We start from the raw sequence: 15,786 nt of genomic DNA on the forward strand, positions 1-15,786 counted from the left end.
AAGCTTATCCAAGTCAGCCTAGATCACTAGCCTATCCTCAGTTGTGGACACTATGCCCCAAAATTTAGTGTCATCGGCAAACTTGGCCAGTGCAGTTCTGACACCAACGTCCGCATTGTTGATAAAGATGTTAAAGCAAACTGGTCCAAGGACAGACCCTTCGGGGGTGCCACTGGTCACAGAGCGCCATGATGATTCGCTTCCATCGACTGCTACTCTCTGGGTCCGACCCCAGAGCGAATTTCCCAGCAATCGGACTGTGGTGTAGCTGAGGCCACAGTTGGCCAATTTTTCCATGAGATTGTGGGACACCAGATCAAAGGCTTTTTTAAAGTCCAGATATATGATGTGTCTGCTTCCCCTGCCAACACCAGGGGTTCAAGCCTCACCTCAGTTTCATACTGTCCCTCTAGGTTCTGAGGGGGCATGTTTGATCTACTGAGCAAAGGAAGTAGGACAGCCTACTACCTTGCATAATGGTTCTTGGTGGCTCTTGTCTATGGAGAAGTTATTCTGGCTTGCCAGAAGCACTGTAGCACCAAATCCCATTTCCCAGCCTTCCAAGCCTGTCCCTACAAGGAAACACTCAGAAGAATTTGGTCCAATAGCATGTAAAATTCACTACTGTTATTAAAGAGAAGGTGAATGAATGCACAAGCATCATATTCATTATGTTAACATTAATGATCTATTGAAAATCCAGGAAATTCATTGCTTAACTCATTTTGCTTTAAGAATCTAAAATAAATGCATGAAAGTCAGTTTTATATCTTTTTATATGTCTTAAGTTAACCTGATGCAACAGGATAAGCTGAGGATGAAGTTTCAGCTGGCACGCTGAATTTCCTTGATTTTGATGTTTTTCATCAGAATCGTATTACTTTTTTGCATCCTAGCAAAAGTGAGGGAGAAGTTTGTTTGCAAGGCTTTTTTTTTTTTTTTATTGACCCTACAGAGTCTGTCTTGAATTACAATAGTACCTGTTTTCACAGACAATTTGGGGGAGGTTCTGTTTCAGTTTGCAGTATCTTCTTATGATTTTGTTTCCCCAGGATTCAGGACAAGTCATTCCTCTCATAGTGGAAAGCTGTATCAGATTTATCAATTTATATGGTAAGCTCTGAAATATGACATGTCATTCAATTACTGCCTGGCCATTTTGTATAAGGCATTTATCTTGTTGTTTTTACTCTACTTTTAAAAAAGTCTTTTTAATAAGTTCTTGTTTCCCATCATCCCTCCCCACCTTTTCTTTCAGGTCTTCAACATCAGGGAATTTTCAGAGTGTCTGGTTCCCAAGTGGAAGTCAATGATATTAAAAATTCATTTGAAAGAGGTAATTGTATTTTCATCTGTATCAGTGGCCTGCGATACCATTCTTGAAAAAAATCTGTTAAAATGTTAGTAATTCTCATGGATTTGTAAGCTGTTTGCATGTACTCTATATGCTAAACCTAGCAATTTGAAGATCTGTATATTTATTTCTAGGGTAAAATAATGATTTATTACATGTTTTACTTCCTGTATCACCAGGAACATACAATTATGTTGTGTTAAATGTGTAGACAAGCCTTGCGACTCTTGCTTTAAAGTTTTTGTCAGTGGTGAACTGCATAAGATGCCTTCTCTTTGACTTCTTTCTATTTTAAAAATTCTCAGAAGGGGAAAGATTTTATTTTTAAATGGATATTCAGAACAATACTTAACACAGTTTGAGGCTGCTGTAATTGCATCTTGTAAGTACAGTTGCATCTTGTAACTACTATACCTTCTAGTCCCATTGCCAAAGTGACATGATGAACAATGCATAATATTGGTCAGAAAGAAATTATTCTATTTTAAACCACTGTTTTCATTCCTAAGGAAACTTCAAACCCAGAGAATATGTACAAAAGATACAAGGAGATGAACATAATTTAAGAGGTGCTATACTGGGTCAGACCAATGGCATAAGTAGATGCTAGAGAGAGAGCAATGAACTGGATAGATCTGGAGTGATCTATCCCCTATTCAGTACCTTCTGTGACATCCACTATCATTGGTTTAGAGATGCCAGAGGAAATATCTCCAACCAGCTGTTCAGCAGCTGTTAATAGATCTATTATCCATGAATTTGCCTACTTCCTTTTTGGCTATGCTATTTTCTGTTGGCTACGCTATCTTCCTCCACCACCTCCTGTGACAATATATTCCACAAGTTAACTATGTATTGCATAAAAAGTACTTTCCTTGTTAGTTTTAAATCTGACGCATATATTTTAGTGGGTGTCCCCTAGTTCTAGTATTCTGGGACTTGGTGAACAGCAGTTCCCTGTTCTCTTTGTCCGCACATTTCATAATGTTACAGACCTCTAGTCCATCCCTCCTCAGCCTTCTTTCCAATCTGAAGAGTCCTAGCCTTTTTAGTCTCCCTTAATATGTCAACTGCTCCATACCCCTGATCATTTTGATTGCCATTCTCTGTACCTTTTCTAATTCTACTATATCCTTTTTGAGATACAAAGACCAAAACTGCACACAGTATTCAAGGTGTGAGTTCACCATGGATTTGTATGATGGCATGATGATGCTTTCTGTTCCCTTCTTAAAGATGCCCAACTTTTTGTTGCCTTTTTGGTTGCTGCTGCACAATGAGCGGACATTTTTAGAGACCTGTCTACAAACATGAATGGTGTTCAATCTGTTTTAGTCTACAATTGTTGTCTTGTCACAACTGGCACAGGAATCAGAATTTGAAGATAGGAATTCTAAGCTTGTGTTAAAATGGAGCAGTAATTACATTTTTATAAAGCCACATCCTTTCTTGCAGGATCTTACAAACCATTTTTCAGTTTCCAGGAAAACCATTGTAGAACACCTTTTAATAAGAGAGAGCCTTGGAGAATAACTGACTTGTAACTAGCAGCCAGAAGGAAGTGTAGATGATACTTTTACTCTCCTGCGTGAGCTGCATATCTTGTAAAAATCAGTTCTGATACTTGAGTAGACATTTGCAGTAATTTTTTTACATGGAAAATGATACAGTACCCTCTCTATGTCCACATTTGTAGTCTGTCGCTTTACTGAACTGTAACTGTTTTCCTAGGGAATCATTGGACTGGAAGCTGTGTAATAAATTTATGAATCTTTTAGAATACAGTTTAGTCTATAAAATTATACGTTCTTCAGATATGTGGTTTACTTATAGAGTTATGCAATGCATATATTCCTGAATCTCCTTAAATACTTTTGAACCCCAGAGAAATCTTTTAACTTTATGCATAATGTAAGTTACTAAAGAATAGTCTTAAGTTCTGTTTAAGTGAGAACACTCAATTATTTTTTATTTCACTAGCTAAAAATCATAATGTGTCCCAAAAATATTGATTCTGAACTTCATGACCTAAGCTATGTTTGCTTTAATTTTAGGGTGGAATTTCCAGACCAGAAGGGTTTCTTCTGTTTCACTTACTTTATTTTATTTTTAAGGTGAAAATCCTTTGGCAGATGACCAAAGTAACCATGACATTAACTCAGTTGCTGGAGTACTGAAGCTCTATTTCCGAGGGCTGGAAAATCCTCTCTTTCCTAAGGAAAGATTTAATGATCTTATTTCTTGTATCAGTAAGTAAAAATTCCTATTTCATTCTCCACAGAATTTTTTTTTTTATGAATACAATAGTTGCCTAGAAAAAATGCTAACTACACCGATTTTTCTGGGACAGTTTGTTTGCCATGTGCAGCAAGACTGTGTCAGTTATTAGTCATACTTGCAGCTGTGACCACTCCCTTTTTTCCATTGGGATTAATGTACAGTATGTGTCTTTGTTAGCACAACAGGAAGACACTCTTTCTTAGTATACAAGGGATATTTAAATGTACAGTTGCTGTTGGGGGTGGGGGTTCTTTACATTAGGGCAGACCAACTGAATGAAGTCATAAGTGTGCAAAGAGACTATGTTGCATTTAACAAGGGTTTTCATAGCCTGTAGTCTGAGGCAAATGCTAGTGAATAACCAATTTATGGCCCACCATTTCATAATTCTGCACACAACCTGTGCATTCTCCTAATTCCCTTGTGCTTTGTGGGAATTTGGAAAGTTCAGCACCTTCCAGATTCAAGCTTTTAGGATGATAATGGTTATATATTCTAGGTGAAGCTTTTGCTGCTGTATGCTAGGTAAAGACACCAATGCAGCAGAAGAGAGACTTAAGGCCTTTGATCCAATGCATGGAAACTTTACACAATCCAGGATTTGAGAGAGATGGCTGCAGGCTATCTTCAGAAGACCCCTTCATGAATTCCAGAATATTTCAGCTTAACCTGCTGGCCAGTGCAGAAGCAGAATGGGAGGCACTGGAGTTGTAGCATATAATGTTACAGCAATTCTGGGTACTAATATTGCCCATAAGCAGGCCTGGACAGGTTGCGGTCATTTGAGCAGTTTTCCATGGCTGCCTGAGCTAAATCCCTGGGGCAGCCCAGAAAGGAGAAGGTACAAAATGTGGCTTAGTAAATTCTACAGTGTAGCTCCCCTCTGTGGAAAACTTTACTCCTCAGCATTTCCATCTACAGCCTGAATGTTTCCACCAAGTTTAGGTGTCATCGGGGGGAAAAAGGCAATCTCTCAAATAGCTAAGATCAACCCCAGGAAACATTTTTGTTAGGACAGACACATTGAACTTTACTATATAGTCAAGTTATAGGAATGCAGCCCAAAAAGGAGAACGCCAGAGTGGTGTACAGCGGTGACCAGTGTTGTTTAACAGATTGTGGTCCATGTTCTGTACCAGGCAGAGCTCAGCATGTGCAATTATATTTTTAGGCAGGATAATCCAGCCTGGAGAGTATGAATGTGTATATCACTATGCCCAGGTCTGTCTCACTTAAGATTTGCTAAAAAGTTGCACTCTTTCACAGCCAGAGGTGGGAATTCTTTTGCTACCATCACTATGTAGGCATATTAGGCCAGAAAGATCCCTCTCAACTAATTAATTTAACAAGCTAAGGGCAGATAGCCACCATAAAGAAGAATCATGGAACAGACCTAGGGGGATCATGGGTCTTCTGGCCTTGGAACCTGATTTTCGCTAGCTTATCAATATGGATCTACCTACCTTGAGGAGGCTGCCAGCCAATTTTGCAGATCATATGGCAAGCTGCAGTTTTTACAGGCTGAGGACAGTGGGTCCCCACCACGCCTCTGGCCAAGCGGCCCCAGGGGCCTCACCCTTTCCTGCAGATTGCCAGATGGCCTGAAACTGTGGCTTAATTACCCTGATTCAGCCTGGGGAAGCCATTAATCCACATATTGCTAAGCGTGGATGAATGGCTTCCCTGGGCTTAGGGTAATTAAGCTATGGTTTGAGGTCATCCCCAAGCAGCTGCACCAGCCTCCATAGAGTCCTTTCTAACAGTGGGTGCATGCACACCTTGGGCAGCAGCAGGGAAGGGGCCAGGGTTACACTGCCTTCAACCCCTTCTCTGTAGTCAGCCCCAAGGTGCATGTGCACCCACTGCCAGCATGGAGCCTGGTACAGCCACCTTGCAGCCTCCCAGCTGCCTGCCACAGCTAGACTGGGCCAGGCAAGCCCCTGCACCCAGCCATAGAGCCCAGGCTGCTCACAGTAGGTGGCAGGGAGCCTGCAAGCAGCTGCCTGCCATAGCCAGCTGGGGTCTGGGCAAGCCCCTTCTACTAACCATGGAGCCCAGGCTGCTTGTAGCCTCCCTGCTGCTTGCTACAAGCAGCCCTGCCTGCCCACCGCCCCCCCCACCCCTCCCCTCTCCATCCCCTACCCCTGTACTCTAAGACTTGCAGGGCTTCCCTCTGCTTGCCATTAAAGGCCTCATGGGGTTTGTTTAGCAGGGGAGGGGGGCATGGCTTTCGGTTTTTTGCAGCTAGCCCACAATTTTTCTTGAGAAAACACCTGTTTGCGCGTATTCTGCGAAAAATCGTACACTTTTGGTAGGTTCCTACTTATCAGTCTGCTTGTTTGAGAAGAGTGAGGTTGTTTGGGCACAGGGCAATAGCTTGAGCACAGGGAGATAACTAGCATCAAGCAGTAGTTTCATAGTAGCTAGGGTCAGGAGGGACCTGAACAGATCATCTAGCCTGACCCCCTGCCACAGGCAGGAATGAATGCTGGGTTCACAAGACCCCAGACAGGTGATCGTCCAACCTCCTCTTGAATTTGCTGTATCTTTAGAACGGTCTGACTACCGCATGTTTAACGGTAGTCAGTAGATTCGGTTTCTCCAAAGGTAGTGTTGACAATCACCTTTATAGTGTGGGTCATGCAGGAAGAGCTGAGTTTAGAGGGGCAGATGGCTATGCTGAATTATTGCTTTCTTTACTACATGTCTGAATGGAACAGCTTCTTGGAAAGAGAGCGTGGTATGTTTGAATCTGCTTTTGGCTGATTTTCTGGGTGATTTTGAGGCTATGCTAGATGCATTTGATCCTTTTTGTAGTGATTCAGCAAAATAAGAAAGATTCTCTGTTTTACAGCTGAGCGTAACTGATTTGTTCTTGATTTTGTGAGCCAGAAGAGTCCTGCTGGTGCCTTGATTTTGGTTCTGTGGTGACAGAGGAGAGGTTGGCTCCTTTAGCTTTCTTCACAGTAATAGCAGTGGTTCATAGAAATTCTGTGTCTGTCTCCAACAGTTTCAGTCTATCTTCAGCAGTCTCTTAATTATTTCTTTCACAGATTTTTCTAAGAAAGATGACCATTTGCACAGATGGGAAAGGGTACTTCATTCTAAATAGTAGCTTTCACAAAGTCATTGTAGTGCCTTGCAGATTCATTGAACCCTTGATCAAATTTGGTTGGATGGAGTTTTCCTCATGTAGATTTTGGAATTTGGCAGAATCCAAGAGGCAGACAAGCTTTGGGTGAATCTGATATCTTTTATTAGACCAACTAAATAGTTGGAGAACAATATTTAAGCAAGCTTTCAGGTTCAAAAACCCTTCATCAGGCTAAGGAAGTTTCAGCAGTTGCTGTGTGCTCTTCCTGGATGAATCCAAGAGTTTTTCTGAGCAGATCTTAGTGATTTTATATTGTTTGTAGTGATGAGCATTTCTATTATTGCTTGCAAGACTGGCAATGTCTGATCAGGATACAGAAATGGTTCTTGCACTTTGCATTTGCATCCAGTCTACAATATTGTCAGTTTTTAATAGAAATGCATAGGTTACCTGTGAGAAACCTCAGGTAGGGAATCAGGATGTTTTTTATACTTTAAAATATTTATAAATCTCTAATGTTGGACTTTTTAAAACTTAGCTGCTGAGTGGCCATAAAACATGTAATTTGCATGAAACTTATGGCCATCCTTAAAATATTCTATTTATTACAATATTCATGCACACACAATATCTTTTATATTTGCTTGTTTTTATTTTTTTCCATGTCTGCTGCGTTAAGATGGGAATGAATATACCAGGGTGTATGAAATACTGTTTAAATTCTGATAAAAAACCCATGCTTGCTTGTTTCTTCAAAATCTAGCTTTCTGATCTAATGCAGTGTCAATTCTATGCCCCATCACAATCCTTAAACTCAGCCAAGAGCAACCTCCTACAAGTGCCATCAGTACACCAGGTCTGCGTGATGAAAATGAATGGAAGGTCAGCAGTCATTTCTCAGCTCTGGAGCTTCCTCCCTCATGAGGCTCACCAGATCCTAAGCCTTGCCATCCTTCAGAAGTGTTGCAAGACTTTGCTATTTGGCCAAGCAAAACTAGAATGAGATGTTTTATCTTGATTTTTAAGTTCTCTTTTAAGTTGTGTTGCTCCTCTTGTCCCTTTCCTGTTTTAAAGTTATTCTGTGTTCTTATTGTAAGCTGCCCTGAGCCGTTATTGGAAAGGGTGGCATTATAAATTAAATAATAAAAGTCTAGTCCCTCACCAACATGTATTAGTATCACACATGAAGAACAAAGAATGCTAATGCAGACTGAGTCTTAAACTGAGATTGATTTAACTCAAGGGAGCATAAAGAATTAAAATCATTACTTACATTTTTAGAGTTACATAACAAGAAAAAAAGCATTACAGTAGCGTAGATTTTTTAGTCCTCCAAAGATCTACATCACACTAGGGAGTGGAAGATTTAAATATCTGTACTTTGCATTTTGTTTCTCTACTGTCTTGATGGACCGCAGTAGTGGTACTTTTGATTCATTTTGTTGGTATGAGTTTCAAGACCTGTTTTGTTGTGATTTTGTGTTTCAGTTTTGGGGCAGGTGGTTCTCTCTACATTTATATACCCAAGTTGTATACTATTTTTATAGTGTAGTATGTAGAAGTGTTCATAGTGTAAAAGAAACTCACTGGTGTTTAGAGTTTACCCCAGCTGGATTTGAAAGCACCTATATATTTTAAATTAATACAGTCTGAGTTTAGTTTCAAACACAAAGGGTACACCAATAAAGATTGTTTTGGCTGACACTGATGGCCAATTATTAACCAGCCATATCAGCTGATACTGATGCAATTGCTGATATGCAGCCCAGCAGCTTGGAGACCAGCATCAGGCCAGTAAGTTTGGGGGGGCGGGGGGGATTCAAGACCCCTGAGGTAAGGGAGGGAGTTGGGGCAGGGCAGGGTGCAAGACAGAACCAGGAGTCTTATCCAGGCGGGGCTCCCACCACTGCGCGTAACCTGGGGAGGCATGGGGGGCATGTGCCCCCTGGATTTGTGCATGGGGCAGAGGCAGGCTGCCTGCTGCAGGCTGAGGGCCAGGAGCTACACCGGCCTCTTCCCAGCAAGGGACTGGGCTGCACACAGGGTGAACAGAGGTGGCACTGGGAGCGTGGGGCTATGGGATGGGCCACAGCCACCACAAAATTCCCTGTAGTCCCCCCCTCCCAGCACTGCTGCCACCCACCCTGCCCCGCCCACTCCAAGTGCAGTCCCAGCCTAGCCCACCAGGAAGAGCCCAACGCAGACCCTGGCCCCAAGCCTGCAGCAGGCAGCCCACCCTCGCCCCACGCACAAATCCAGGGAGCACATGCCCCCCATGCCTCCCCCAGTGGTGTGCACAGCAGTGGGGACCTGCCTCCTCATCCGCACTCCCCCACGCCTCCCAGATGAGCCACCCGTGGCTTCGTCCTGTGCCCCAGGCCGCCCTGACTGGGCAGCACCTGCCCTCACCGTGGGGACCTCAATCAGCTCCCCCCACGCCCCTTCCTTCCCCCACAGACTTACCAGCCAGACGCTGCTCTCCAGGCTGCCGGGCTGCATTCCTGGCTGCTTGCACACTGCGTCTGTGCACATGCATGTGGCATTTATTGGTGACATTATCGGCCACATTGGCCAAAACAAGCCAATTGCCAATAATATTAATTTTCTTTTTATTGGTGCCAGTACGATATATTGGTGCACCTCTATCAAATACAGTTCTTACTAGTATCAGCTAGTCTGCAAAATGGCAGACAGTCAAGCTAAATCTTCCTCCCCCTTTAGTCAGTAAGCTCTTCAGAACTGGGATAGTCTTTTTTCTGTGTTTATGCTGCCAGATTGAGACTTTGAGGTACCATCATAACATAAATATTTACTAATACTGTTACTAGGGGCAATAGGAGTTTTGTCAATTACTTTAACAGGACCTGACACAGATCCTTTTCCTGTAAAAGACAGAAATGTCTGTAGCTTGGTTAAATCCTAATATAGTATGTACATTCTGGAAAGCTTTTTTTTTAATTTTTTAAATTAAAAGTTGCAAATGCTCCTACTCTTATTTAATATATGTTTGTGATAATACAGCATGATAATGTATCCATTCTCACTTGGTATCTTTCTACATAATCTGTCAAGATTAATACAAATTTATTCTCAGTACTGTTTACAAAGATCAGTGTGTTTTACAAAAAAGCGGCGGGGGGAGAAAAACTGGTTCACAGAGTAACTATTCATTTTAATATGGAAAAGGGCAGAATGTCACAGATAAATATAAAATATAATGTTGCTAATGAAAGACCCTTGAATATGGAGAGTTTAGCTATGGATGTCAAGCATATTTGAGGCTACACTATAAAATGAACCTCTTCTCAGTGAAGCCACTAAGGAATTTCTTTGCATTTACGCATACATTCCAAAGTAAACTAGCACATTGTGATTCAATGCTTTTCCTTTGGCAAGTATTTGGAAAGGGTGCTACCAAAGAGCCTATCCTTCTGGGCATTTTTTGTCAAATAGATCTATAGTTACAGAGCCATTTCGTTTTGGTTTGAAACCTTTTAAGCTTAAATTGAAGCCACGTTATTGTTGCTCCAGAGCAAGTTTTCAAGGAGGGACAGGGCATAAGAAACCCATACTATTGTGGGCTTCTTTGTGTTTCTAAGGCCCCTGCCACATGTTACATATATTACCCAATTAACTTCTCAACCACACAGTAAATTTAGACCAACCACACATGCAAAGACTGGCTACACGTGCAAAGTATTTATCACGCAATTAACTAGTTAATCGTGCAATAAATTTAGATTGGCCACAGGCACAAAGTAATTATCATTCCATAAAAATGTCTATCCAGCTGTAATTTGAACAGGGCCCATACAGTTGTAATTCAGCCTGAGCAGAGAAATAGCTATGACTGCTGTCAGTCCCAAGGGGTAACTCTGGAGGTATACACTCTGACATTTGTCCTCCCCATCTTCTTCCAGGAAACAAGGTGGATTGAGGCAAGTAAAGGAGTATTTCACTGTACCCTGGTCTCCAGAGCCATAATGCCCTTACTGCTTTGAGAGTGCATCTTCTCTCCTAGCATGTGTCCTTGAACTTGTGAATTGTGATGGATTTTTACTATGCAATGCAGCATCTGGCTCACCTCTGCTAAACAGAAAATTTAGCCTATCAGTTGATTATTGTAAGCCTCCCCATGCTCACATCCATCTCCTTCAACTTGGAGTTGATACACTGACAGGTGTTCATTGTGAACACAAACTTGCATATTTTTTCTTCTGGCTTACATTATTTGAATCCCTTGAGGAGAGCAGTCTGGATTTCCCTATAGGCATAACTACCTTGCCTCTGAAAGTCAGGAAATAGTTTTGCTATGTTACTAGAATGCTGCCCTGTTTTTCAGAAATAAAATACTAGATTATGTACTGTCAACTTTTCCTGAAAATATATCAGCAAAAAGTAGCAGTAAATTTTTCTTTTCCCAAGAGATAGTGATAGGGTATTTAATTGGATTGTAACAGTACTCTGACATCGTATAATATCCTTCAAAAGCAGATCTCAGAAAACTGTAACAGCATTAATGAATTAATAAATAACCTCTGCGTTGGATAAGAGTGTCCATGAGCCACAAAAATGGAACCTGAAGCACAGATTGCCAAATTCAGTCATGTACTTGTGCAAGTTGTGTCAACCTCAGATTGGTCATAAAAACGATTGTATATACAGTATTGTAGCCAAGTTCCTGCTGACATTCAGTGGGTGGAAATTGAGTAATAAGTTTTGGCTTCTTGGTGTTTGGCTTCTGTTGCAAACCCGCTTAGACACCTACATGTCTCCATTTTGGCATGAAAAGTTCCCTAGGTGTGTAGATGGAGACTTGTATTTGCAAGCAGAAACCATCCAGTTAGGTGCACACAACTTCCACCTGAGGTTTCTTGCCACCTATATTAGTGCTAGGAGGTACTTAAACTGTACCTAAGACCCCAGTATGTCAGGAATTTGCAGATTCTGCCCAATGCCTGGTAGATATTGACAGCAGTGTGTTCACTATAAAGAGCAGCCCTAAATACTTGGCTGTTTTGCAGAAGGTGGGTGCCACCACTACAGCCCACTGTGTTCAAGAGTGAAAGTTGCTGTTCTGATTGAGCTTTGTTCTGAATTCAGCTTTGTTCTGAACTTAACTTTGTTCTGAATTCAGTACAGGTGTCAGTGCAGCTACATGCCTCCCTTCTGGGCACTCTAGATTCCAAGATAATCAAGGCACCTAATATGTGCAGCCTTGAATCGGGTATAAATACAGTGCCACTGGAGCTGCTCTCAGAGCTGCTCTAAAGTGCTTTCTCCTTCCCCCCCCCAACTCCTGGATCACATGTATAAACACCCCTATTTTTGACCTACACTCACATTGGGAAAAATGAAGTCCCTTTGTGACACTTGGGCCCTGGCAAATATTCAGGTAGAGACACCATAGGACCCAATGTGTGATCCTAACAAGCGCACTTCCTGTGCATGTGCATGGCAGAAGTTGCGATTTTGGGACTGGGAATCAAACGCCAGTGTTGTCATATTGCTGGTGCTTGGGAAGCCCAGGATCTGTCAGGAGTTGGCAGATTTTGCCTAACATCTGGTAGACATGGACAGCAGCGTGTTCACTACAAAGAGCAACCTTGAGCACATAGCTGTTACACGAAAAGTGACTAGTGCCACCGCAGCCTGCCACAGCCCTGGCACTGACAAGTAGTAAACCAGTCAGCTGATCCCTGCTCCCAGCCTCAGGGGGGTATTAAAGTCAAGGGCACAGAAAGGGAAGGTGTTCGTCCTACTTCACTAGGGGGCAATGAGAGAGAGCGAGCGAGCTGTGACTTCCATTGATAAGCTCTGACCATGCATAGGACCAACTCCACTTATCATGTGCTGGCCATTTTATGGGGTTTCCTTTTAAGCTTCTTCTGTTCTCAAACATGCAAAATTGTAGTAGAGATATTTGACTGTTTATTACCTGTTGCATGCTTCACTACTTTGGGATTATTGCTTAATTAAACCTTCAGTTTGCCTGATGTTTTCTTAATGTGCTTTAGAGGGGATACATTCCTGTCTTCATTTAAATTTAATTCTTGTTTTATTTGCATTGCTCCTTCCCCTCTTCTGGTTGCCTTTATTCTTTTGATGCAGATTATTCAGGCATGTTCAGGGGCAGTTCTGGGGGGGTGCAGTGGCACAGTCGCACACCCTCTTCCACAATATATCTCACATGGTTGCATGGCTGGAGCCTTGGGCTAGAGTGGGAAACCTGAGGGGACTGAGCAGGAAGCAGATGAGGAAGAGGGGAATCACTGGCTCCTACTGCTGTGTGTACCCAGCTAGTCTGGGGTGGGAGGAAGCTCCTGGACAGCTCCTGTATCATTCCAACCAGAGGCTGCGGGGAGCAGCTGTGCAGGGTGCCAGGTTTGACACACATCCTTGTTCCTTCTCCAGTTCATTTACCCTGGGGCTCTAGCTACAGGGAGCAGGTATGCAGGTTGCCAGGCTTAACTAGGGACAGCGGTGGCAGGTGTATAAAGACGAGTGAAAGCTCAGAGTTGGCAATTTGAGGGATATTTTGAATCTAACAAGGTATTCCTTGTGTCTAAAATGCTTGAGAATCACTTGTGTAAGTATTGAATGAACTCAGTGGATGGCCTGTAAAAATGCAACCACCCAAAGAAAGAATGGAGTACAGGATAATCGAGTACCTGACAGAGTTGAGGAAGTAGGACTGAATTATGGTACTGGAGAATCAAGGTAAAGAAGAGGCTTCCAATGTGTAAATCCTGTAAAGGAGGAGATATTGTACCTTGCACTAGCACAGCCAGTACTTACCTTCAGTAACTAACCTGCTGGCCTTTGAGTTATGGACAAAAAAGCCCAGCCTGTATTGGACACACCTCCTTTGGTAAGATACCCTTTGGAGACAGAGCAACGCTTACTTTTTCTCCTATGTGGAAAGCAGCAGAGTTATGGATCCCTGCTGTGTGGGTTCATAGGGGTTTCTGCATTCACTTTTCTGCCCCTTTCCACCCCACCATGGAAGCAGTCATAATTTAGCCCTTGATGTTTGAGATCCTCAGGCAAAAATGTCTTTTATCTACACTGGAAATGGAAATACGGTGCTTCCAAAATAAATTGGTAAGTGCCGCAAGTTTACCATTTTACAATGTCCAGAGTCTCATGTAGGAGGTGCTTTCTCTACTATCATGCTAGTAGCAGCACAACTGGGATAAAAGTTACTGGGACTGAGTTAAAAATATGCCCAGCACTGCTGCCACTGTAAGGCATTTGTACACATGCTTGCACCGCAGTGCCAGGCGCTTTTAAAAGTTCCTGACACTGTGGCACATACAGTTGTATAAGTGGCAAAATGCACATCAGCACTGAGAAAATGGTGGTGGCATGCTTTTGAACTAAAACATGTCAAAACTGTTTTAGTTCAAAAGTGGACTGCCACCGTTTTGTGTGTGCTGACACAGATATTGCTGCTTATACAACTGCATGCGATGCAGTCCAGTGCACGTCAGCTCATGTGCAGAGCAGACTCAATTAATGGAGTCTGCTCCAATGTGCTAGATTTCTGGTGAGTTGCAGCACGAAAATTATATGTATATAAATGCCCATATTGCCCTCCCCAGGTAAAACATGTCTGCCTTTACAGAGAGGGAAGGGGGAGATGGGAATTTCTTCTTGGGCACAAAAGATACCCAAGGAGCCAATTTTCATACAGTGCAAGATGTATGCAGCCTTTTTACCACCTTATCTCAAATCCTTCTGCTCCTCACCATATAAGTTCTGCTACCAATGTTACTTTTGTGATAATTTCTGCAGATGCAGGAAAAGGGGTGTTGACCCTGAGATCACAAAACAGAAATGGTTATCTTTAAGGAAGAACTTTTCTAAGAGAAGCACAAATCTTGATGCTGTGATGATCAGCTTGTGTTTGGCTTATGATACAAAAATATTACAGCCTAGAAATTGATGGGCTGGGTTTCCACAAAGGAGAAATATTTAATCATCAATCAACAAACATTTCACATCTAAAAATCAGTTCCAGTTTATATAAAACAAGCAACCAGGAACTGTCTACTCTTAACACACACTGACCTCTGAGGGCGATGACTATTTTAAATGGCTACTGGAGAATATCTTATATTCTGTAACAAATGCTTTTTAGCTGTTGACTTCACCTCCTGTTCCTCATTTCCCTGTTTCTGAATGTTAGCAAATATCCATTTCACTGCCATTAGGTAGCATGACTCTAAAATTCTACTAAAATGTTGTTTAAATTATGTGACTTGCATTATTATTTTCTGGTTGACTTAAGAGCTTTATTAAAACATTAAATTGCTTTTAGCAGCGTCATTTATTTAGAAAATATTTTGAGTGAAGGGTTCAAGGATTTCTTATTCAAAACAGAGGTTAGCTGCTTTGAAAGATCATTTCCATTTGAAGTCGCACATTCATTCTTAACAATGAAGAAAATAACATTTACTATGGGGATTTGTTACCGTCATAGAGGACTAGGAACTGATGTTGTGTGGCCCTCAGTCCTGCTCAGAGTTGTTTTGCCTACTTCAGGAATACATTTTAATAAACCAAAATGAAATGATTTGGGGAAAACATACCTGATCATTGTACTTTGTATTTATGCATTAACTTGATCTAGATATGACTTTATAGATTTACAGCTGGAGTCTGAAGAGATGGTATCAATAGAGGAAAATAAGTTGGGAATCAGTGATGGGAAGGGTATCCTCAATATGCAAATTTAGACAGAAAAGGCTGTTTCAAACTGATAGCACGCTTTCCTAGATTCTGAATAGTACTTATCTATCCTTGAGAGGAAAGTCCTCCTTTTGAAGTTTTGTGGACTACTTAAGCTTAGCTTAGAAAGCTGCCATAGAGTTTTTCTGCTGGTTGGCTAGACATAATTAAGAGCATGATTGTCTGTTCATTACTAAAACAGTACTTTCCCCTTCCCCTCCAAAACACAAAAGCAAAAATCCCTTGTTTTTCCCCACCACGAAAATGTAAAAAGATTGACCAGGAACTTGTGTTAGAATCAGAATGTCACATTTCAGGTGAACAT

The 15,786-nt window shown here is 41.9% G+C and overlaps 1 protein-coding gene across 3 annotated transcripts in view; it reads left to right on the forward strand.

Annotated features, from left to right (window-relative positions):
* SRGAP1 (SLIT-ROBO Rho GTPase activating protein 1) overlaps nucleotides 1-15,786 on the forward strand; it is a 246,350-nt gene that overhangs the window by 202,215 nt on the left and 28,349 nt on the right. For 2 of the 3 annotated variants that reach the window (XM_019493050.2, XM_014595919.3), the window contains exons 13-15: nucleotides 1,053-1,113; nucleotides 1,259-1,336; nucleotides 3,469-3,603. In XM_019493050.2, the coding sequence (XP_019348595.1) occupies nucleotides 1,053-1,113; nucleotides 1,259-1,336; nucleotides 3,469-3,603 (274 nt within the window). Of the gene's footprint in view, nucleotides 1-1,052; nucleotides 1,114-1,258; nucleotides 1,337-3,468; nucleotides 3,604-15,786 lie in introns of those variants that run through there. The other variant, XM_019493059.2, reaches the window with a different exon arrangement.

The sequence above is a fragment of the Alligator mississippiensis genome, chromosome 4 (assembly GCF_030867095.1).
Source record: "Alligator mississippiensis isolate rAllMis1 chromosome 4, rAllMis1, whole genome shotgun sequence".
Classification (NCBI taxonomy): Eukaryota; Metazoa; Chordata; order Crocodylia; family Alligatoridae; genus Alligator; species Alligator mississippiensis.